The sequence below is a fragment of the Polistes dominula genome, unplaced genomic scaffold, assembly GCF_049000335.1.
Source record: "Polistes dominula isolate Pdom_NZ unplaced genomic scaffold, Pdom_raw_medaka contig_37, whole genome shotgun sequence".
NCBI classification, from domain to species: Eukaryota; Metazoa; Arthropoda; class Insecta; order Hymenoptera; family Vespidae; genus Polistes; species Polistes dominula.
Window position 1 is genome coordinate 1,464,766 of NW_028301169.1, and position 25,204 is coordinate 1,489,969.

At 29.4% G+C, this 25,204-nt stretch overlaps 1 protein-coding gene across 1 annotated transcript; it reads right to left on the minus strand.

The window, feature by feature from the left end:
- Positions 1 to 20,300: 20,300 nt before the first annotated feature.
- LOC107069417 (uncharacterized) lies at positions 20,301 to 21,333 on the minus strand. Its single transcript, XM_089179073.1, has 4 exons — positions 21,250 to 21,333; positions 20,892 to 21,110; positions 20,536 to 20,715; positions 20,301 to 20,417 (listed from the first exon to the last, which is right to left on the minus strand). Exons 1-4 carry the CDS (start codon positions 21,316 to 21,318, stop codon positions 20,301 to 20,303), a joined length of 585 nt encoding a protein of 194 aa, XP_089035199.1. The 5' UTR covers positions 21,319 to 21,333.
- Positions 21,334 to 25,204: the final 3,871 nt, after the last annotated feature.

Consider the following 25,204-nt stretch of genomic DNA (forward strand, 5'->3'; position numbering starts at 1 on the left):
ATTGGTACGAAATCGAGTAAATGAATACTCGATTTCACCACTACTAAAACGCGAATCAAACACGTAATAAAAAATAAAAGTGCATTTAAGTAATTTGCACTGTAAATTAAAATGAATTTAACCGATAAGACAAGAAGACCTATCCTAAACTAATGAAACATACATACAATGAAATATACAGTTTCATGAGCCATTCCAAAAAAAGGAATATTCCTTTTTTGGAATAAACTCATGTGCTCGTCAATAATTTTTCTTGTAAAAATTACAACCAGTAGCTCGTGCCGATTCGGACCTTTCATCCTCGGCATGATTGAGCACCGGAGGGATTTTAAATAAAAACTCGCGGTTTAAGAAGTTCTGCGATGGCTCCAAAACACTCCTACTTCGTAGAAAATGGTCCCAGCTGCATCCCTCGTCCACCAGGTCCATCGGATAATTCCTTGATGCACTTCTTCTTGCACTCACTCACTCACTCGCGTGATTCTAATAACGCGATAAACGAATATAAGAAACTATAGATGAGTTTCTTATCGCGAAACCGAAATTTCTCTGATACGACGAACAACACTGACTCTACATACGCGTATTATTTGAATTTAATTTACGTCCGCCCGGTCACTGACTCTACTTCACGATCAAAATTGTACTTTTTAATTAATCGAACAAACACTGACTCTACTTTAAAAAACTGCATTGCACGCAGTCAAATGCAAACACAAGAAAATTTCACTCCCGGTCACTTCACTGACTCTACTTTCGCGAACAGTCTGTACGACTGTTATAAATAAAAAAAACAACTTTATACGAACAAATACACTATTGTAATTAACTGCATTGCTCGCAGTTATAGATGATTCTAAATCCGTGATATTAAAATAATATAATATAAAAGAACAAACAATGACTCTATTTCGCGATAAAAATTTAATTTTAATTATTCGAACAAACACTGACTCTACTTTTACAACTGTATACCGAACAGTTGAAATATCAAAACCCGACACACGTCTTACCTGTGAACAAAAAACAGAAAAACGAAACGATTAGAATCATTGTTATCATTTAAAAATCATATAAAATTATTGAAGAAATGTTTAATACAAAAGTTAACTTACCTTTTCATCTTTTTAGATGATGCCCGACAGGTATCCTACCTTTAAAGATGACGATGCTGTAGACGGTTCAAACGACGGAGAAACTTTACGTGTTTCTTATCACGAACACGGCACTGACTCTACTTCGCGATTTAATTTTACTTTAATTATTCGAACAAACACTGACTCTAATTTTTATTAACTGCATTGCACGCAGTCAAAAAATTCAAACACTCACACTGCTTACCCTTCTGAACTAAGAAAAAAGTACAAAACGATTAGAATCATTGTTATCATTTCAAAATTATAAGTAATTATTCAATTAAAGTTTAATATCATTAATTAATTTACCTTCTATCTTCAGTGATGAATGCTCGATTGGTCTCCTACCCTTAGGATGACGATGGGCGCGCGCGTTTAAATCGAATAAAAGAAACTATCGGAGTTTCTTTACCCGAACAAAACCGAAATTTTTATATACGGCGAACAAACACTGACTCTAATTCGCGATTTTGTTGAACGATGCAAGCAAACGATCACTTCATTGCTAACACGCACGATTGCAATGGTAGTCTGAAACAGAAAAATGAAAAAGAACTATTAATATCATCGTCATAATATAAAAGACACATTAAAATTATCATCAATATGTTTGATAAAAAATTTATACTTACTTGTAGTCTTCTATGATGAATGCCCGATGGGTCTCCTACCCTTAAGATGACGTTGACCAGTAGACGGTAACGAAAATAAAAAACTATAATAAAGTTTTTTATTACAAACGCGAACTCGAACACGATCGCGACCGAGACGTGTTTAAACCGACCGCACTACACGTCAAAAAATCGACTGAAAGAATGTACATGATTAAAGTTACTACAAAATAAATCGAGTATTATTATGTAAAATATAATATGAAAGGAATATTTAAGGGGAAAGTAATGAGAGGAATGTGAATATGGTATTAATTAGGAAAATGAAAGAAACCAATTATTATTATAATATTAATGATAAGCAGTCTTTAGCTAGATTTCACTTGCCATGGAATGTAAAACATATCAAAATATGTTAAAACATTACATGGAAAGTAAAATACCATTGCCCAGGTCTAACCACGAGGAGGTAACCGCTTCTGAAGACCCAAGAGGGATGTGCATCCTAAAGATGCTCACATCCGAATATAATTCTAAGGAATGAATCTAACTCTTAGGCCCCACCATAAGAGTACCATTCAAAAAATCGTTAAAATTATTATCGAAATTACCAGAGAAAAATTTCAATATTAAAAAATACAAAATGAAAGACAAGGAGTGTAATCTGAAAACAAAATTCAATAAAATCATCGATGATAATTAAAACTAACACACCCTAGAATAACTTCAACTTATAGAAATACAATCTATATACATTTATATACATAATTTTCAATCTCCATAAAATAAAGTATAATAATTAAAAAGAGTATACAATTATGATTTGTTTCATGGAATCTATAAATAAAGAAAATACATTAAAAATAATTATCAAACACATTCGATGCTAAAAGGAGAATTCTATACAGATGCAAATTTTTATTTTATTTATACAAATAATTATTTTATACTATTCTACATTACCAAGTCCACTTCATGTTCCTTTATAGTCCGTCTTTATGATCCTCTTTTCGTCCACCTGTGGTCGTTTCTTTACCATAGTTCAATCTGCAACAGAAAACAAAGGGATAAAAAAGAGTTAAAAAATAAAAGGGATAGGAAAAAGGGGGGATAGGTATAACTTTTAAAGCGGAACTTTTCACGATTTTTTTTTTAAAGTGGTTTCCCCCCGATTGGACTAGTCCACTGACTCTAAATTTAGGAGAAACCTACACTAAATGTTCAGTCCAACACCGTATACTACTGCGAACTTACGGAAATGAATCCTTGGGTCCGTCTAACAATTAGCGGAAGATGCCTTCCCTTACAATGAAGCTTCAGTTTCCCATACTAAATGCATATCTATCTATGCACATCAAAAAGCCAAAAAAGAAAAAAAGAAAAAAAGACGGTAGTTCCAGCTTAAAAGTCAAATGAACATGATTCTATCCTTGGGAGTAAGATAGAATCATGGCTCGCGTGGGCAGGGTCGCATCCCTGAAGTAAATTCTTTATTTGTAAATGGTACCACCCTTTACGAACAAAAAATTTACCCGCTACCCATTAAACCACTTCTGAAACAGAAATTTTTAATGAATATTAATACAATTTTATTTGCAATGTAAGTAATTGGAGTATATTATATTACCTTCCGATCTAGGAACGCAATCAAGTTGAAGACAGTTATCTGATAAATTGAAAAAATAAATTCATATTAAAATTATTTTCTATTCAAAGTATGTTAATAGGTATGTAACGTTTAAATTAATGTATATGCGTTGAAATAATCTGAAAAATAATTAAAGTTTATTAAAATAATGAAATAATTATTAATTAATTGATAGAAGTATCGATTATTATTTAAAAGTACGGAATATATTCTCGGAGTACCTTCCTTTTCGAAATGCACTAATAGACTAAGCCGTTGTTCTTGAAAACAAAACATTGATTAGAAAGTTGTTTATATGACTTCGTATATGTTGATCATGTATGCAACGGTAATTATAATTCAAATAAAGAAAATTCAATATTATAACGTTCCAATTTTAACATTCTTTTCATTCTAATATAATCAATTTATTGTTCATGAGCAGTGATGACTTCAAGTGTTTAATTATGCTGTAATATAAGTAAAGTGTATTAGAATATTTAAACAATTGTTAATTAATTGATAGAAGTATCGATTATTGTTTAAAAGTACGAGATATATTATTGGAGTACCTTCCTCTTCGAAATTCACTTATAGACTGACCCAATGTTCTCTAAAACAAAACTTTGATTAGAAAGTTGTTTATGATTTTTCTTATGTTGATTATTTCTGCAACGGTAATTAAAATTCTAATAAAGAAAATTCAATATTATAACGTTCAAATTTTATTATTTCATTCGTTCTAACGTAATTAATTTATTGTTCATGCGCAGTGATGACTTCGAGTGTTAAATTATGCTGTAATATAAGTAAAGTGTATTAAAATATTTAATAATTGTTAATTAATCGATAGAAGTGTTGATTATTGTTTAAAAGTACGAGATATATTCGAAGTACCTTCCTCTTCGAAATTCACTTGCAGACTGACCCATTGTCTTCTAAAACAAAACATTAATTAGAAAGTTGTTTATGATTTTTCTTATGTTGATTATTTCTGCAACGGTAATAAAAATTCGAATAAAGAAAATTCAATATTATAACGTTCCAATTTTAACATTCTTTTCATCCCAACGTAATTATTTTATTGTTCATGCGCAGTGATGACTTCGAGTGTTAAATTATGCTGTAATATAAGAAGTGTGCATTAGAATATTAAAATAATTGTTAAATTATCGATAGAAGTATAGATTATTATTTAAAAGTACGAAATATATTTTCGAAGTACCTTCCTCTTCGAAATTTACTTCTAGACTGAGGTGTTGTTCTCTAAAACAAAACTTTGATTAGAAAGTTGTTTATGATTTTTCTTATGTTGATTATTTCTGCAACGATAATACAAATTCTAATAAAGAAAATTTAATATTATAACGTTCAGATTTTAACATTTTTTTCATTCTAATGGAATTAATTTATTCTTCATGCGCAATGATGATTCTAAAACTAAAAATTATTTGTAATATAAGTAGAGCGTATAAGAATATTAAAATAATTGTTAAATAATCGATAGAAGTATAGATTATTATTTAAAAGTACGGAATATATTTTCGAAGTACCTTCCTCTTCGAAATTCACTTATAGACTGAGCCGTTGTTCTCTATAACAAAACATTAATTAGAAAGTTGTTTATATGACTATTTTTTTATGTTGAGCATGTGGGCAACGGTTATAATAATTCTAATAAAGAAAATTCAAGACTATAACGTTCCGATTTGAACATTTTTTTCATTCTAATGTAATTAATTTATTGTTCATGAGCAGTGATGACTTCAGTGGGTAGAATTTTCATCTGCAAGAATATCATATGGAAATTATTTTCTATTCAAAGTATGTTAATGATAATTTAATATGATTAAACAAATTTATATATGTTTAAACAATCTAAAATACGAAGAGAATATATTAGAGTATTATAATAATTGTCAATTATTAGAAGAAAGTGTGTATTGTTTTTAAAAAAACGGAATATAGGTCAGGAGTACCGTCTTCTTCGAAATCAGCTGTTAAACTAGGTCATTGTCCTCTATGAAGGTTTCTTTCATTCAATGTTGTTGATATGATTTTCCGAACGTTGCCCATGTGCCTAACTAAAATAATCAACCTAATTAATAGAATTTAAGATGAAAACGTTCTGATTTGTATTTTTTTGCATTTTTAAGTAATTATTTTATCGCTCATGCGCAGTGATAACTTCCAGGAGTAGATTTTTCATCTGAAAGAATATTACATGGAAGTTATTAATTAGGAAGTTAAAAAGAAATTAATTACAATTATAACGTTTATTGTAAGCGGTCTTTAGCTAGTTTTTACTTTCAATGGAATGTTTACCACATAAAAAAAATATGTTAAAACATTACATGGAAAGTAAAATACCATTGCCCAGGTCTAACCACGAGGAGGTAACCGCTTCAGAAGACCCAAGAGGGATGTGCATCCTAAAGATGCTCACATCCGAATATAATTCAAAGAAATTAATCTAACTCTTAGGCCCCACCATAAGAGTACCATCCAAAAAATCGTTAAAATTATTATCGAAAATACCAGAGACAAATTTCAATACTAAAAAATATAAAATGAGATAAACAAGGAGTGTAATCTGAAAAGAAATTCAATAAAATCATCGATGATACTTAAAACTAACACACCCTAGAATAACTTCAACTTATAGAAATACAATCTATATACATTTATATACATAATTTTCAATCTCCATAAAATAAAGTATAATAATTAAAAAGAGTATACAATTATGATTTGTTTCATGGAATCTATAAATAAAGAAAATACATTAAAAATAATTATCAAACACATTCGATGCTAAAAGGAGAATTCTATACAGATGCAAATTTTTATTTTATTTATAGAAGTAATTAATTTATACTATCCCATATTACCAAGTTCACTTCTTGTTCCTTCATGGTCCTCCTTTGGTCCACTTGTGGCCGTTTCCTTACCATAGTTCAATCTGCAACAGAAAACAAAGGGATAAAAAAGAGTTAAACAATAAAAGGGATAGGAAAAAGGGGGGATAGGTATAACTTTTAAAGCGGAACTTTTCACGATTTTTTTTTTAAGTGGTTTCCCCCCGATTGGACTAGTCCACTGACTCTAAATTTAGGAGAAACCTACACTAAATGTTCAGTCCAACACCGTATACTACTGCGAACTTACGGAAATGAATCCTTGGGTCCGTCTAACAATTAGCGGAAGATGCCTTCCCTTACAATGAAGCTTCAGTTTCCCATACTAAATGCATATCTATCTATGCATATCAAAAAGCCAAAAAAGAAAAAAAAAGAAAAAAAAAGACGGTAGCTCCAGCTTGAAAGTTAAATGAACATGATTCTATCCTTGGGAGTAAGATAGAATCATGGCTCGCGTGGGCAGGGTCGCATCCCTGAAGTAAATTCTTTATTTGTAAATGGTACCACCCATTACGAATCAAAAAATTTACCCGCTACCCATTAAACCCACTTCTGAAACAGAAATTTTTAATCAATATTAATACAATTTTATTTGCAATGTAAGTAATTGGAGTATTTTATATTACCTTTTCTGATCTAGGAATGCAATCAAGTTGAAGACAGTTATCTGATAAATTGAAAAAATAAATTCATATTAAAATTATTTTCTATTCAAAGTATGTTAATAGGTATGTAACGATTAAACCTATGTATATGCGTTGAAATAATCTGAAAAATAATTAAAGTGTATTAGAATATTAAAATAATTGTTAAATATTCGATAGAAGTATCGATTATTGTTTAAAAGTACGAGATATATTATTGGAGTACCTTCCTCTTCGAAATGCACTAATAGACTGAACTGTTGTTCTCTAAAACAAAACATTGATTAGAAAGTTGTTTATATGACTTGTTTTTATGTTGATCATGTGTGCAACGGTAATTAAAATTCTAATAAAGAAAATTCAATATTATAACGTTCGGATTTAAACATTATTTTTATTCTAATGTGATTAATTTATTGTTCATGCGCAGTGAAGACTACGAGTGTTAAATTATGCTGTAATATAAGTAGAGTGTATTAAAATATTAAAATAATTGTTAATTAATCGATGCAAGAGTCTATTGCTATATAAAAACACCAAGTATATGATCGGAGTACCTTCCTCTTTGAAATTCACTTGCAGACTGACCCATTGTTTTCTAAAACAAAACATTAATTAGAAAGTTGTTTATATGACTTTGTTTTATGTCGAGCATGTGTGCAACTGTAATAATTATTCTAATAAAGAAAATTTATAATATTATAACGTTTAAATTTTATTATTTTATTTATTGTAATGGAATTAATTTATCACACCTGCGCAGTGATGACTCTTCGTGAGTTTAATTGTCCTGTAATATAAGTACAGTGTATAAGAATATTATATTAATTGTTAATTAATCGATAGAAGTGTTGATTATTGTTTAAATGTACGAGATAAATTATTGGAGTACCTTCCTCTTCGAAATTCACTTGCAGACTGACCCATTGTCTTCTAAAACAAAACATTAATTAGAAAGTTGTTTATGAATTTTCTTATGTTGATTATTTCTGCAACGGTAATAATAATTCGAATAAAGAAAATTTAGTGTTATAACGTACAGATTTTATTATTTTATTCATTCTAACGTAATTATTTTATTGTTCCTGCGCAGTGATAACCTGTAAAGTAAAAATTTACATTGAAAAAGTAATCAGTTGAAAATGTACTGTCTGTATATTGTATTAGTTATATTTTATTAGTTATATTGTATTAGAATGTATAGTGTATATAGTATTGCAGTGTAATGTGTATGTAAATGTACTGTCTGTATTGTATTAGTTATTTTGTATTAATATGTATAGTGTATATAGTATTGCAGTGTAATGTGTATGTAAATGTACTGTCTGTATTGTATTAGTTATATTGTATTAGTATGTGTAGTGTATATAGTATTGTAGTAGTAGAGTATTAAAATAATCGATAAATTGTCAAAAAGAAAGTTTATTGTTATCTAAAAACACCCAGTATATGATCTGAGATCCGACTTCCTCGAAATTCAAATTCAAACTGACCCACTGCACTTATGTACAATCTTCCCTATATAATCATATCCCTTCCCCCAGCCCTTAACAGACCCTTCCCTCATCTTTTTATTGGCCCTTTCTCCCACCACTTTTTCTGACCCTTCCCCCACCACTTTTTCTGACCATTCCCCCACCACTTTTTCTGACGTTTAAATTTTATTGTTTTATTCATTGTAATGGAATTAATTTATCACACCTGCGCAGTGATGACTCTTCGTGGGTTTAATTGTCCTGCAATATAAGTAAAGTGTATTAAAATAATTAAATAATTATTAATTAATCGATAGAAGTATCGATTATTGTTTAAAAGTACGGAATATAATTTGTAAGTACCTTCCTCTTCGAAATACACTTCTAGACTGAGGTGTTGTTCTCTAAAACTAAACTTTGATTAGAAAGTTGTTTATGATTTTTCTTATGTTGATTATTTCTGCAACGGTAATTATAATTCTTATAAAGAAAATTCAATATTATAACGTTCTAATTTGAACATTTTCTCCATTTTAATTTAATTATTGTCTAACTCATGCTCAGTGATATCCTGTATGGTAATATTTTTGTTTAAAAAATTATCAGTTTAAAATTATTTAATATTTAATGTATGCTAATAGTTGTGTAAGGTGTATGTAAATTTACATACTGTAAAACAGTCTGAAATATAAGAAGAGTGTATTAGAATACTTAAATAATTGTTAAATAATCGAAAAGAATGCGTATTGTAATTTAGAAACACTGTGTATATGTTAGCTGCACCGTCTTCCTCGAAATTTCCTTTCAGACTGAGCTTTTGTCTTCTGTGAAAATACATATGAAAATATATATATTCAATGATGTTTATATGACATTTTCGAATGTTGAACATGCGTGCAATGGTAATAATATTTCTAATAAAGAAAATTGAACATTATAACGTTCAGATTTAAGCACTTTTTTTATTCTAAAATAATTATTTTATCATTTCTGCGCATTAAAGATTCGTGAACAAAAACTTCCTGTAATATAAGTAAAGTGTATTAGAAAATATTGAATTTAGCGCGTCAGTAATTAATCGATAATGCAGATCATTCCCGCGAATTTTTTATTTATCGATATAATTTATGGTGGCATGCCTGAGAGAAAGATATCAATTGTTTTATGCATTTCTATATAAACGGACGATTCTCTTTTGTACGGTTGTGTTCTTCTATACGATTCGATAAAGTTTTCACAGTGTTAACATTATCTTTATTTTTATTCATTATTGTTAAAATATTGTTTATAAATAAATTATATTATGTGGAATTTAACGTTGTTGTAGGAGAAAAACGAGTTATACGTACGTGTGGTGGTTAAGCTTGTGTGCGTGATGAATCTTATGATTGGTCATTTCAAGTCCGAAATAACAAATCAGCTAATTAGCCAATGAAACGTCAGCAATCTGTCACCAATGTACCGCGAAGGAGAAGTGACCACCATTTTGAATTTGTCATCTATAGTAGTTGCAGCAGATTTGGTCGTCCGTTGATATCAGGTAATTAAAAGATTTTTTCTAACGTTTAAACCTTTAAATTATATATTAAACGATAACTAAAAGCATGATTTTTATACGTGAGTGTTTTCAAAACTGAAAAATACAAATTTCGAAAGATATCCGTGAAAATATAATTGTCCGACATTTCTCGGTTTCCCGCCATATCTCACTAAGGCTAACTTATAATATTTCGTCTAATTTTTATCTTTTTCTCATGGTATCAATACTTTTTATCATCTCTAATAATGTTCCAATTAATTATTTTTCATAATTACGTATTCAAAAATCGTATATCGTATTAAATTTGATTTCTGTCACATACACATATATATATATATATATATATATATATAGGCATATATACATAAGTATAGGTAACTCGTATACGTACTCTCATATATTTGATTTTCTTAATATTTTACTAATGTAATTTTATTTCTTACTTATTTTAGTTTTCCAAGCGTTGGGAGAATCCAATATGAATACATATACTCAATCTAAGAATCGTGCTTCCTTTTACATCGGGGTAATGACTAAACTATCGAGGTAAATCTATCACTTTATTTTAAAGCAAAAAGAAGTGCAACAGAAAGAGAAAACGAGAAAGAAAGAAAAAGTATACAAACATTCGACTTCCAGGTAGTCAAATGTATTCATAAATTTCTAGGAAATTCTCGAAATGAAAATAAAAAAGAAACAGTTGAAAACAAAAGAAAACAACAGAGTACCGAGCACCGAGCATCGAATACCCGAGTACTTCCGAGCACCCGAGTACCCCCGAGCATCCGAGTACCCCCGAGCATCCGAGTACCCCCGAGCACCGAGAGTTCGGCACTACCAAGGTTAAACGTAGTAATGTATCTCTTTCCCCTTTCGTCTTTTGACATGTTAAGATCGTCAAAAGTAACTACACACAGTAAATTATTGAATAATTTTATTTCTAACCTTATCGTGTTAATTTTAATACTTTAAAAAGATGTTCATTAGATTGAATGGTATAAAAAACGATTTACTTTTTAGGTTACACTCTTTATTGAATTATATTTAACATTGATTCTTTATGATATAGTATCTTATAACGTGTGTGTTCTGCCTTCAGAAATGATTGACAGGAAATATTGTAATATAATGTTTAGTATGTTTCAGCTTTTTCAGACTTTTTATTTCATTTTATTTTATACATCGTCATCCTAAGGGTAGGATACCCATCCTGCAATCATCAACGAAGACTAAAAGTAAGTATATTTTACTATCAAACATTTCTATGATAATTTCAATTGATTTTTATTACAACAATGATCTTAATTGTTCTTTTTCTTTTTCTGTTTCAGAAAATCATTGCAATCGAGCGCGTAGGCAATGAGGTTCTCGTGTGTTGCATCGTGTTAAAATAAAATATAAAAAAGTCGACAAAAGAGTAGATTCAGTGTTGATCGTCGCATGTTAAAGTTTCGTTTGCTCGGTTAAGAAACTCGCAAGTTTCTTTTATTAAGTTTAAACGTGTGCTCATCGTCATCCTAAGGGTAGGAGACCCATCGTGCATTCATCAATGAAGAAAAAACGTAAGTCAATTTTTATATGAAACATTTTTTCAATAATTATAGTAATTTTTATATAACAAAGATTTATATAATCTTTTTTTTATTTGTGTTTTAGATCATCGTTGGAATGGTATTGACATTTTATTAATTAAATTCATTTAGAAATTCGTTTAACACTAGATTTTTTTACTATTGTTTTGTTCAATATTTTTTTAAAAATTTACAAACATTGTTTGAATGAAAAAGTGCATAGAGGAGGGGAATTAATATTAATATATATTTCATTACAGTATTAAAAATTAACATATATTTTTAAAAAATATTCTACTTTAAAATTTTAATTAAATTTAAATTTTATTAAATTACAATTAATTAAAATATTTCTATTTAATATATATGTAGAAAAAAAGTTTGAAATGAATCAAATTTTCTCAGTTCATAAATCTAGTGTTAATTGAATTAATTGCATTTAATGCAGTTTTATAGTCATTATTTGTGCATTGTTATCGTCATCCTAAGGATAGGAGACCCATTGTGCATTCATCAATAAAGATTTTAAGTAAGTATATTTATTTTATTAAATAATTCCTTAAAAATTTTAATAATTTTCTGTAATAGTAATAATATTAATAGTATTGTTTTTTATTTCAGTTTCAGATTGCAATCGTGCACGAATGGCCCATGTGAAGTGACCGGAAGTGAAATTTTTGATCTTGCATTTGACTGCGAGCAATGCAGTCTTTGAATTAGTGCAGTTTAGAATCAGTGATCGGGCGAGTAATAAGTTAAAATCAAACGCGAATTAGAGTCAGTGTTGTTCGTCGTATAATAAAATATCGGTTTCGCGATAAGAAACTCATCTATAGTTTCTTATTTTCGTTTATACCGCGTTATTAGATTCACGCGTGGTGCATCGCCATGGTGCAATAGAGCTGCATTCCAGTGGAATGCATTGTAAGTATTCATTAGTATTTACATTTTATTCGATTTTATTTTATATGATTTTGGATAATATTCAAGAAAACTTATCTTTTTGTTCTATTTTATTTTACAGATATAACCATGGATTCTCTTCCTTTCAAAGATGTTGGATGAATTCTCCGGTGGATCTTCGATGGATCTTCTTCAATGGTAAATCGAGTGTCGTCTTCCGTCGTCAGACTACAATACTTGCTGCGAAGAAGGAGTGTTTTGGAGCCATCGCAGAACTTCTTAAACCGTGAGTTTTTATTTAAATTCCCTCCAGTGCTCAATCATGCCGAGGATGAAAGGTCCAAATTGGCACGAGTTACTGGTTGTAATTATTTAAATAAATTATTGACGAGCACATGAGTAATTCCTTTTTAGAAATTACTCATGAAAATTGTATATTTTATTGTATGTTTTATTATTAGCTTAGGATAGGTTTTCTTGTCTCATCGGTTAAATTAATTTAATTCATAATGCAATTAATAAATGTACTCTCTTTTTTATTACGTGTTAAAAGCATGTAATAAATGTCTTACATGCATTGCTTTGTACATAGTTTTTGTAATCGAAATTAATTTTGATATATCAATACTTTGATATTTTAAATAAATGAGCAAGAAGACAAATTTATTCGCGACGGATAGACTTTGGCAGTTAAGTGGCGGCTCAAAGCCCAGTTCTTTAATTAGAACAGCCATTTAATGAAAAAGTCGTCCGAGGTTTGCAAAAAATATCCATCATCATTGTAGAGTCTTTTAATACATCCTTACCTCGAAACTATGATTGTTTCATATGGGGTAACTTTTTTTTTTCATTCGCTTGTTTAAGTCATTATTCACCAAATGACTTGTAGAGTCCTTAGTCGCTTAGATGATTTTTTATACAAATGTATTTATGTGTTTATGTGTTAATCATATTTTTTAGATCAGGATTTTCAGCTTCTAATATACTAATCTCCCGTTTCTCCCCCCCACACTTTCTGCGTTCTCATCTATGCGTGTGCCCAGGTGTTACACGTATGGGTGAGAAACAGTTAGCGTGGGTTTAGTTTTAGTTTTTTCCCCTATTGGCGGCTGTTATTGTGCTAGTGATTGCACGATGTACTTTACACCTGTGTGTGCGTATTAGGTAGTGTGTATTGTACATCGTTTCGCGATATTTTTTATTCATTTAATACATCATTAAATACTCAAAGCACTACTTCCTCATATCACGTTTCTGTATTCTTATATTTAAATTAAATATTTCGAATTTTTTTGATAATCTCGTTTGCTTAGTAGAGTTACTGCAATTATTTGTGGAAACTTGGATATACTTGTATATTACTAGTATGCATATAAATATATACTAGTGTATACTTGTATTTTTGCTTTAGTTTTTTATGCAATAATCATTAGCCTTGGCAGTTGATTACAGCAAAACGTACGTATACCCATTAGCATATAAGTTTAGAAAACGTGGTTGAACTAGGGTGTCGGAGGTGCCCCGGGGCATGCTCTCTAGTTTAGGCTTTTGCACCCTGGTGGTATGTGTGAGAACCGTGGAGTGAGTGGGTGGGTATGTATGTTTTTTCTTAAAATGGGTAAAAATATGGGTAATAGGCAGGCAGGTAGCATACTTCTCTGAATGAATGTGAAAACTTTAATTATAAGTAGGTAGGATCCAGGAAAGGCATTAGACTTCTTGCTTTCACTCCGGAGTGGAAATTCCGCCTCCTGGTTTATACAGAATTGTTACAAAATTTGATCATCTCATTCTATATTATGTTTGATTTGTTAATTTATTTTGTGACTATTCTGTGATCTTTATGTATCATGTATCATGATTCAAAGGTATTTGCAACCATTTGAAAGATTCATTTCTGTTTCGATTTTATCTCGAACGAGATAGAGTCGAATCAAATTCGCAAATTCTTTGATGCATTTGATACTTAGTTTTAAGTATTTCAGGATTAACATTACGCACTATCGCGATTTCGTCTTACAGCTAGAAATATTTGATATAATTAATGAACAAATTAATAACGAATTAATGAGATGAAGGTATTGCAAGAAAATGTATTACATTTATTGCACTTTTTATTTCAATTCGATTTTATTACTTAACGTTAAAAGTGCGAAGTGTTATTAGGTCATCGAGGGAAATTATCTGCTTGGACATTTGATTAAATATTCTCGTGTATGGTCAATGAACTCTATGTTCATTGATGGTCCACGAGCTAAAAAAGTAAACGCAAAATTTAAATTAATTTTGTAATAACTGAGAATTAGAATCATAACAAAATACGAGTTCATTTGCAAAATTAGTATGAAAAATCTTATCTTGCTCGCACGTAGGAAATGTCCAAATGCAGTTTTCATGGAATGAAGAAAGAAGAGGCTTAATGCCGAAGAGGCCCCCACTTAATTGTGGCTGAAGAGGGCAACTACAGGCTACTGAATTACTTTCAAAGGTTCAACATTATGTTCGAACCTTTTGAGAATGGTTCTTTAGTCATATCTTATATTTTATTCTATTATTTCTTTGCTCGTCATTAATTTATAGTTATAATTGGAGATGATGGACCATACCATCTCCTTGGGACACCAAATTTGTGTCTATATCGTCAAAAAGATGCATATGTGTTTAGTTAGTTAGAGTCAACAATATTAAAAATTTCCTTACTATTACATTTTGAAGCTTTAATTATAGTTTTTTTGAATATTAAAGTAATCTCTCTTTTCTTTTTTTGTCTTTAAGATTTTTAACTGTAATCGAATTGTATTAAATTTGTAATTTTTTCTTTTCTATATAATGCAGTTTAAAAGTATTAGTCATAATAGTTAATAGATATTATTTTCTCTAGTAATTTAATATTTGTGCTTTTACTTTTTTATTTTTTTTATTCTTTGTAAATGTAAAATCACGCGTTTAAATTTAATTTCATTGCAATGATAAATAGATATTTAATAAAAATAAAATAGAGAATTTAATTATAAAGTGCATCTACGAATTGGACGATTCATATGTTAGGCTACTTTATATCACTTGATTGTATGATTAATATAGTTTTCTTTTTGTTACAGGTGATCTTCGTTGGATTTAACAACAGACCAATGACTTCTTTTTATAATATATGTATAAATGCATTTCTGAAGGCACACACATAAACACTAAATATAACATTGAATATTTGCACAGGTTTACAACAAATTTTAAATATGTTTCTTAATAAAATGTTTAATTTATTATTATATCTGTTTCAGACTTAAGACTTTAATGGATCTACTTGTTTTTTTATTTTCCCATTATTTATTACAGGCATCACAAAAAAGGTAGTAATTTTATTTTGCTTATTTATATGATATGATAACAAAATGTAGGATTTTCGAAAAATCATCGGTACAAAACTTGATAAGAAAAGGGATAAATGATAAAATTTTGCTACGTAATCTTTCATCTAGCTGCGACTCTAGAATTATAGTAGACCAAAATCTGAAAAAATTTTTAGTTATAACTACTGGTAAATGAAACCACGTCTTATTTAGTAGAGAAACTTGCATCGTTGTGCACAGTGTAGTTTAAAATTTAAATAAAGATTTGAAACTTGCGGTATATCATTTTTTATTTTTATTTTTTCTAACTGTTAGGGACTTCTGGGAGCATAACTATTCATAAATATTTAATATATGAAACGATTCTAATATAAACGTTAAGTATCTATGAAGCATTTCACGTTATGATCAAAAGTGGTTGATTTGACGTGGAATGCTCCATATGTATATGGATATGTGTGAAATAGAGATAGAGAAAGGTGTCCCGACCCTACACAGTTTCGCATACGGAGTGGCAATCGTCGATAAAGCTGAATTACCGACATTAATAATCAAGGAGAAGTACGTGCTAGCCTATTCCCAGAGCTCCACCACTGGGTTCTTCTATCTCTTTAAATCTCTTTTAGTATGTGTCTCTGAATAACTCGTAGTAGCTAACCCCCTTCGGCTATCGAAAAGTCCTCTGGTCTTTTCTTTTACCCTTTTCTCTTTGTCGTATCTAACAGAAGTTTATAAAAAAAAGGAATAAAGAAAATGTGAGTTTGGTTGAATCCCCTCACAAGCAGACACCACTTCATTAGTTTAATTAATTTCTGACAGGACGAAAGTAAATGAAAAAAAAAAAAAAAAGAAAAATAAAAAGAAAAAAGTGACTTTTGACGAATCCTTCTTGTCGTATCAGTAACTCACCAAGACTAACACCCAACTCACCACTAGCAGCAGTAGAAGCAGCAGCAGATGCCGATACCTGACCCTTCCATTAGAGGTATTGAATTCCTCTTATGCTCTTTGACTCCCATACGATCCACTCAACCACCTTCTCTTCTCATTCGTGTCAAACCAGGCTTGCGAAAACCGCAGAAGTCGTAGTCGTCGTAGTCGTCGTAGTCGGACCGAATGGAGTCACAGTGGTTTTGAGTTTAACAGGTGAGCATCGTTGACCCGTGAACACCAATGAAAATATATATTTATCCCGTCGCACGTTTTAACTTCATATTCTTCTTCAACTATATCATAACCATACGGTATTTTAGACGTGGGAATAGATTTTCATATATTCAACATTTCAATTTATTGAATCTGAGAAGGTGAGGGAAAAAAATCTGTGATAAGATTTGAAGAAAATTGAATAGAAACGGTATATTATTAATGATGAAAATTATCAACAAAAAATTAAACATAGTTAAAAATACAATTTTAAACCAATAGATGTTTTTATGATAGAAAACATGGGGCTGGGGGGGGGGGGGTGGGGGTGGGGTAACACTTGTTCGATTTTTGCATGTAAAGTATGAAAATGCTTTCCCTCTCCTTCTCCTGAAAGGAATATTTCATTCACCTTCTTCGACTTCAAACTCCATTTGACTTGGTTCTCAACTATATCATAACCATTTGCTATTTTCCACGTGTAAATCTCTTTCCACATGGAACATCGGAATAATATTATATATGGGAATCTGTTCTTCGTGACCCCTAGGTTAGGTAACCGTCGATCCCTTCCCACATAAGTCGAACGGCCGTAGGTCATGTCGGACGGGCGCATACATCAAAGGACTTGCCGTCTAACGGCTGCCTGTTAAAGTCCACGAAAAGGGTGGGTGGGTGGTTGGGTATTCTAAAAGGGTGATCTTTGCCCAAGGCTCCGAATAAATCTGTCTTTTAGCTGTCCCTTTTACTAAAAGCATGATTTTTCTTATTTCAACCCCTTTTTTTCTTCTCTTTTTTTTTCTCTTCTTTTAACTCTTTCTCTCAATAGGTTGATAAAAAAAAAAAGGTTCAAGTGAAATTTCATGTTTTAAATCGACTTTGACCGATTATCATTTCGATCCTATCCCATAAACTATTGATTTTACATTATACATGTTATGTGTGTGTGTGTGTGTGTTAGAAGTGGAGGAGAGACCAGTTTAAATTAACGAACTATTCCTATGTTCTCTCTTTCTCTCTCTCTCTCTCTCTCTCTCTTTCTCTTTGTCTCTTCCTGTCTATCGGTGAATACCGTTTTGCGAACTAATTATGAGAATCGGCTGTGCGGCATATAATTAAGTGGGCTAACGTAGGGAATTAATCTCCCTTTTCTCTACGCGTTTCGTTCTAATCAGATTGTGGTTTTGCGTTCGATTGATTACGTTTTGAAAAATTTCATGTAATTTTCAAATTACGATTTAACGTTAAACGAAAATATCTAAAAATAACTTTTTGTTATATTTTAATTCGATTAATTGAATATTTAGAAGGATAACGATACCATTTGCAATATTATTACTTGTTTAGTTAGTTTTTTAGTTGTTTTGCTTTTCATTGAATATTCACTGAGAAAATGTCAAGTAACGACTGACTGCCTTGTTAACTTTTAACCATAATAAATTCAAAAGCATATTTTCTATGGATCGGTTCTACTATTACTAATACTAATACTACTAGTGTACGTGCTGCGGTTATATATAAACATACAGATACACACACACACACATACGTGATGAATGCGTTTGACAGAATGTCAGCTAATCGCGTTGGTCGCTTTAAACTCGCACCTTTTGGCACACTGTTTCAACCACCTGTCTACTCTCCTTTTCCTGTGAAAACCCCTCTTAAACTCTGCCTTTCTCTATTGAGAATACAAAACGTATTTAACGTTTTATCGAATTTTGTCATTTTCTGATAATTGCTTTCGTTGTTGCAAAAAAACAAAAAACAAAAAAAAAACAAAAAATTGAAGAAAAGGAGGACACGAAAAGAAATTTAATTATTTTTTAAAGAGAAGTTTCTGTTTTGCGTACGTCTCGGCAAAATATTTTGAACAAAAATGTTTTATTTTACTCGTGAAAATATTTTTTCGGAAAAGATGACACATTTGAATCGTCAATTTTATTAACTATATTATTTAAAATATTGCCTTATCGTAGTTTGACAACTGCTGTTAAAAGAAAAGTTTATTTTTCATTTTTTTTTTATTTTGTTTTCTTTCCTTCCTTCTTTTCTTCTCAACCCCATAGATTTTTTCTTTTTCGACAACAGATTTGAAATTTCCAAATTTGATGCAATCTTCCTAGCAATAGAAAGTGTACTTTTTTTCTTCTTCTTCTTCTTCTTCTTCTTTTTCTTACAACACGTATTTCCGATATTTCTGCGTAGCACGTGCATCCCTAACATAACGAAAGTAGGGAGAAACAACCCTCAAAACACGAGGATTATTTGGGGATTCGTTTGGTATCCGGATGCGACGATTCGGTAAAACAGGACATTACAATGCGATCTGTGTTACCGACCGAAAGGGAACGTGACAACAAGATATTTTCAAACTGATGTGAGATGCGGATATGTAGTGTGTTAGAGGGTCGTCAAGGGGTGTGTGTAGGGTTTGAGGAAGGATTTTCAAGGTGGTACAACCATAAATATTTATAAGGAGGGTTTTGCAGTTTTGTCCTTCCAGTTTGTTTCTCACGCAGTAACTTTCATCGTTTTCTTACTTTTTTTTTTTTTTTTCTACCTGCTTCTTCTTAAAGTTAGTATCCCTTAGTCTTTTCCTTCTTGTTGTTTTTTTGCTTCTTCTTCTTCTTCTTCTTCTTCTTTCATTTTTACCTTTATTTCTTAAGATAGAACACGACAAGGATCGTTACGACGTTATCGGAAGCCGAGATGAAAAGAGCTAACTTTCTCTTCTTTTTTTTCTTTTTTCTTTTTTTTTATGTCCTTCAAGTACTTTCATCGTGTCATCGAAATAAGTGCAGAAAATGGTCAGATGTAATACGATACCGAAAGAAAAAGTTGATCTTCATAGTTTAGAGGAAACTACTTGTTTCCATCCCCACCCCTTCATTGTCTTCTCGCGTTATGACAAATTTATTGAAAAATTGATCATTTTAAAGAAAAATATATCATAAAATATGTATTAACAAAATTGATATCCAATTTTACAAATAACACACAGATAGAATTATTTTAATTATACAATAAGTAACACACACATATATTGGGAATATTATTTATAAAAAAAAAATTTGGATTGATTGGAAAAAAGTAAAATAAGTTTTGTTCTTATCGATCAGAATCAACAAACTAGGTCTCGTTTTTATCTAGTTGAAATATAGATTTTATACAGTAATCTTTTTTGCCAACCAACCAGTACAGATTTCATCCTTATTGACCAATGAGATTTAACTTGGTTCAACTGAGGTGAGATTCAACAAACTTATCATCAAAAAGTAAGATACTACTTTTCTTTTTATTCGTACACAAACAGCAGGACCATTCTTCGATAAAATATTAACAATTGACCAATACGGAAATTTACAGATTATTTTTATAATACATGAATCACTTGAAACTCGTGTTTAGGTTTCTTTTTACGACTATACTTGATGTAATTAAAACAATCAACGAAACAGCAGTATAATATAACAGGTTCGTCATCGGGTAACTAAAAAAAATATTGAGAAATTCATTAAATTCATTTCTGAGTTAATATTTATAATTATATTGTGAAATAAAAATGTATTTTTATATATTTAATATATTAATATGTATTGAATATTTACAGTAGAATCGATCGGTGTTTTTTTGGTGATAAGTTTGTTCAATGCAGGAATAGGATCTAATTGTCCTGGTTGTTCTATTTCAAAAGATTTTGAAGGATCTTCGATTATTTCGCTATTTGTACTCAAATATGAACTGTATTCGGATTCACTGGTGTCCGATGATCTTCCAAATTTTGTCATCTATAAAATATTTTCAATAAACATTTGTTTGCATTAGAATCGAATTGAAATTTATTAACAATTTCATTTTAATGATTTAATCTTACATGCAACATCATTAACACGTCATGAAACTCTAGTAACTTTATTATAATTTTTTTTTTTTTTTTTTTTTATTAATATAAATTCATACTAACCCATTGCCATACGTCAAATAGAATCCAAACGTGTATCAAATAAAATGTCATGATAAAAATCGACAATATAGACATAGAAAAACTATGAACAAATATTGGATGATCGAATAATTTTTCATCGGTGATCTCATAATGATCAATATACCAATCAACCTGTTTCATTTCCATAATACCAGCTGTGAGCATTGAAATTGTACCAAATATGCATCCTATTAGTGCCTTCGATGATTTCATCGTTAAAACGAAAAAAAAAATTATGCAAATCTTTATCGATTCTTTAGTTTAATAAAATTTAATTATTGTTCCAAGAAAAAACAAAATATATATATATATATATATTTATATAAACGTTACTCACAATTAAAGGTTTTTTCGGTAAGAATTTGTTCATTAACCAAAATACCGCAAGAATCAAACTGATTAGCATACAAATTGGATATAAAAAAAAGAAAATATTCCATTCCCCAAATATGATCGGCAAATTTTCGTTAATTTCACGTTGATGACCACGATGAACTCGATTAAATATATCGGTAATTAATAATAGAAGCTGTATAAAAAGAGAGAAAAAAAGAAATTGTTTTTAGAAAAGAGTTTGATACACGATAATGAGGTAAACATTTATTATTTTTTAATTGAATCAGTATTTACAAATTAGAACGATTTAACAAAAAAAAAGTAGGTCACGAGGTTAAAATAAAAAAAAAAATGCACACATTCTCGGAAGATGGTATTATAATTCATGCTTTTTAACTCGATACCGATGATATGAAATAATAATAAAAAAAAAAAAACAAAAATTTTTAATAAAGAAAGATTTTCCTGAAACAATTAAAAATCAAAATGGAGATGTTTAATTTGTTGTTCGATAAGAATGCGTGTATGTGTCGGATTACATAAAATCCGTGAAAAAAAAAAAAAGAATTATTGCGTGCGCGTATTCTGATTCACCTTCATTCTCATACATGCATATATTACATATGTAATATAATATAATATATGTATATGTGTGTTATATTATACTTACACACTTATATTCATTCGTTCGTTCCTCTCAAAATTGGGTCAACTCGCTTCCGCGTTTTCTTTGCGTCAAGCAAGTCGTTTCGAAGCGAGTAATGCGAGTTGTTATACGACATATAATATATATATATACACGCATGTATAATACATACACATATACATATATTATTCATAATACATAAATGACCCAGAAGTGATAATCTCGATGCGTCGGAATGGTTCCGAGTAAGTCCGAAGGATCTTTTCTTTTTTTTTTTTGTTTTTTAAAAAGTTCATGTGTGTGTATTATCCATGACGTAATACAAAACGATAAGTTTGTACTCTAATTTCTTATTGAAGTATTTTTTTACCGTCTATTAGTCTCTTTGTTATTTAAGATTACAAATTTTGTCGAGAATTTGAAACACGTGTTATACTTTTTAACCTAATTACAATTGAAAGATCACGTTACGTAGGAAACTTGAAAACGAATTTTTATATTTAATTTGGTATTCATTTTTTTGGTGATATTTATTTTTGTAAATAATTATCACCATATACTAAAGTAAAAATTATTTTTATATTATATAAATACTACGATTTAATTGGATCTAAAAATATTATAAAAATAAAGAAATTAAAATCACGTGAAAAAAGCTAGGTTCGTTTTGCATGCATATTGTAATAAATTATTATTATATATTATTATATATATATATATATATATATATATATATATATATATATATATATATATATATATATATATATATATATGTATATTTATGCATGTATTTATGTGTGATATCTTACAAATTGCACTAAATTCAACGTGGCGTGTACAATGTGAGAAAGTTTCTTATTCCTTTGGAATTTACGATCGGTTCTATGATAAATGCTCGCGATTTTGGCAGCCTCACGTAGATTACGTAACTCGTAAACTTCCTCTTTCACCTTAATCTTGGAAATTTTATTATCACTATTAATCTCTATGGGCATATCCATCATCGATTAAAAGAATTTTCATTTCTTTCTTATTTTTTTTTTTTTTTTTTTTTTTTTTTTTCATTAATTCCTAGAACTATTCACGATTATAACCTAAATTCCAATTTGTTATATGTATTATTTGTAATAAAACAAATGATATCTCCAATTCGATTTGACGTTTATACAATTTTTAAATTAATATATTATTATTAGATGCACAACGAATCGAAGTAAATTTTTAGAGAGATAAAACAAAAGAAATCAAATGTTTATACCAGTGGATCATCAATGTGGAATGTGTCAGCAACGTGTTCCAGACGATTCAAAAAAAGCTTAGGCTTTTTTAAAGATTCAAAAAAGCTTAGACTTTTTTTAGGCTTGTTTAAGATAAATAAAAAAGAAAATAAAAGAAAATGAAAGAAAAATAAATAGGAATGGAAAGAAGGAATAAAATATTTGACCACTTGTTCGTCTCGTTATATTCGTCTCGACTGAATTTTTCATACCTAAAAAAGATCTAACGTGTGTTGATTCACCCACATATACTGAGTTTTATTATTATAATACTTGGAAGAATGCTTTTAGGTTATGGCAGGTATAAGATGAGTGATTCTTTCTCTTTCTCTCTCTCTCTCTCTCTCACACACTCTCTCTTTGTCTCTCTCTATCCTTCTTTTTCACTTTCTTTTTTGTCGACATTTTTTCCTTGTATTTTATCTTTTTATTGCATTCCTACCTCGTGCCCTACAGACAGGAACAATGTTAATTTTTCATTCATTCATTCATTCCTATCATCATCATCATCCATCTTTTTTCATTAGTATTTTCAAAAAATATAAATTTTATCCCCCCCCCCCCAAAAAAATTAGAAAAATAATAAACAATCCATTGCACAATTTCAAAGTAAAATTTCGATGCAATAATTTTGGATTTAACTTAACATTTTATTATTTAACTAAGTATTGTATTTTTTGCTTTTAATTTTTCTTTAATCCTTTTCTATATTTTTTTGTACTTTTTTGTATTTTTTGATACATCAAAAATATTAGAATTAATTTCAAAGTAAAATTGCAACACAACAAACTTGTACACGAATTTTTCATTTGGCCTAACATTTTTTTTTAATTTTCGTTCATTTTTCTTTCTTTTTCAACATTATTTTATTTTTATTTTATTTTTTATTTTTTGTCTTTAATGTTTTTCCCTTTTTTTTTTTTTGTATTTTTTTGGTACATTAAAAATATCGTAATAAGTTTCAAAATGGAAGGAATGTTGTTTCTAGAAATAGAAGTTAAGTTTTGAAAGTGTCGAAGGGAGAAACACGGAATTAACGGATAAACGAGAGCGAGAACGATAAACCATGATATTATAGTAAAGAGAAAATAGAAAAAGGATAAGTGCACATTATAGAGACACGGGACTCTACGGATAGCAAAGAAATACTTTCGTTAATGAAAGCGAACGCCAGAATAACGGCCGGTAAGGGGCCATACTAACAATCCTTTCGAATGTGTGTTCCTTGCGCAATATTTCCGACACGTAAACGTGAAATCGATCTTTCGAATTTTTCTTCCTTTCTTTCTTTCTTTCTTTTCTTTTCTTTTCTTTCTTCCCCTTTCACTCCTTTCCTTCTCCTTTTATGATTTTTTTTTTTTCGTGAACGTAAAATTTAAAAAAAAAAGAAAGATTAAAATCCGGTATCAATGTCTGTTCAATTTAATTTCATTCTAATTTGATCGTAAACATTTTTATTAAAATTTCAATTATTTTTTAATGATAAACTTTTATAGGGTGGATTAATAGTAATTTTTTATTAAATAATTTAATTAATATAAAAAAAAAAATAGAATATAATATGTAATAATATGTTAAATTATTTAATATTTTTTTAATTTTATTTTATATAATTTTAATTTTAATTTTAATTTAATTTAATTTTCTTGTAATTAAATTTGATTCTATATAATTTTAATATTAATTTAATTTAATTTTTTTTTTGTAATTTAATTTTAATTTTTATGGTTTCCTTTAATTAATCTCATCTATAAAAAAAAATTTCAAACTCACCTAAATGTAAAAAACTTGTTAACAAATTTAATCCAAATTACAAGAATGGTATTATCTTATTTTTAAATTATTTATACGATAAGAATTTTGATATAAAAAATATTCTAATTAATGATAAAAACAATTTTTATATTTCAATTTATATGTGAGATATTTTAATGTCAAAAGATGCACACGTGTTCTTATACAACCGATTTAAACGTCTAAGTATGTGAAATAATGAAAAAGTATACAGAAACATCTCTTTTTATTTTTCT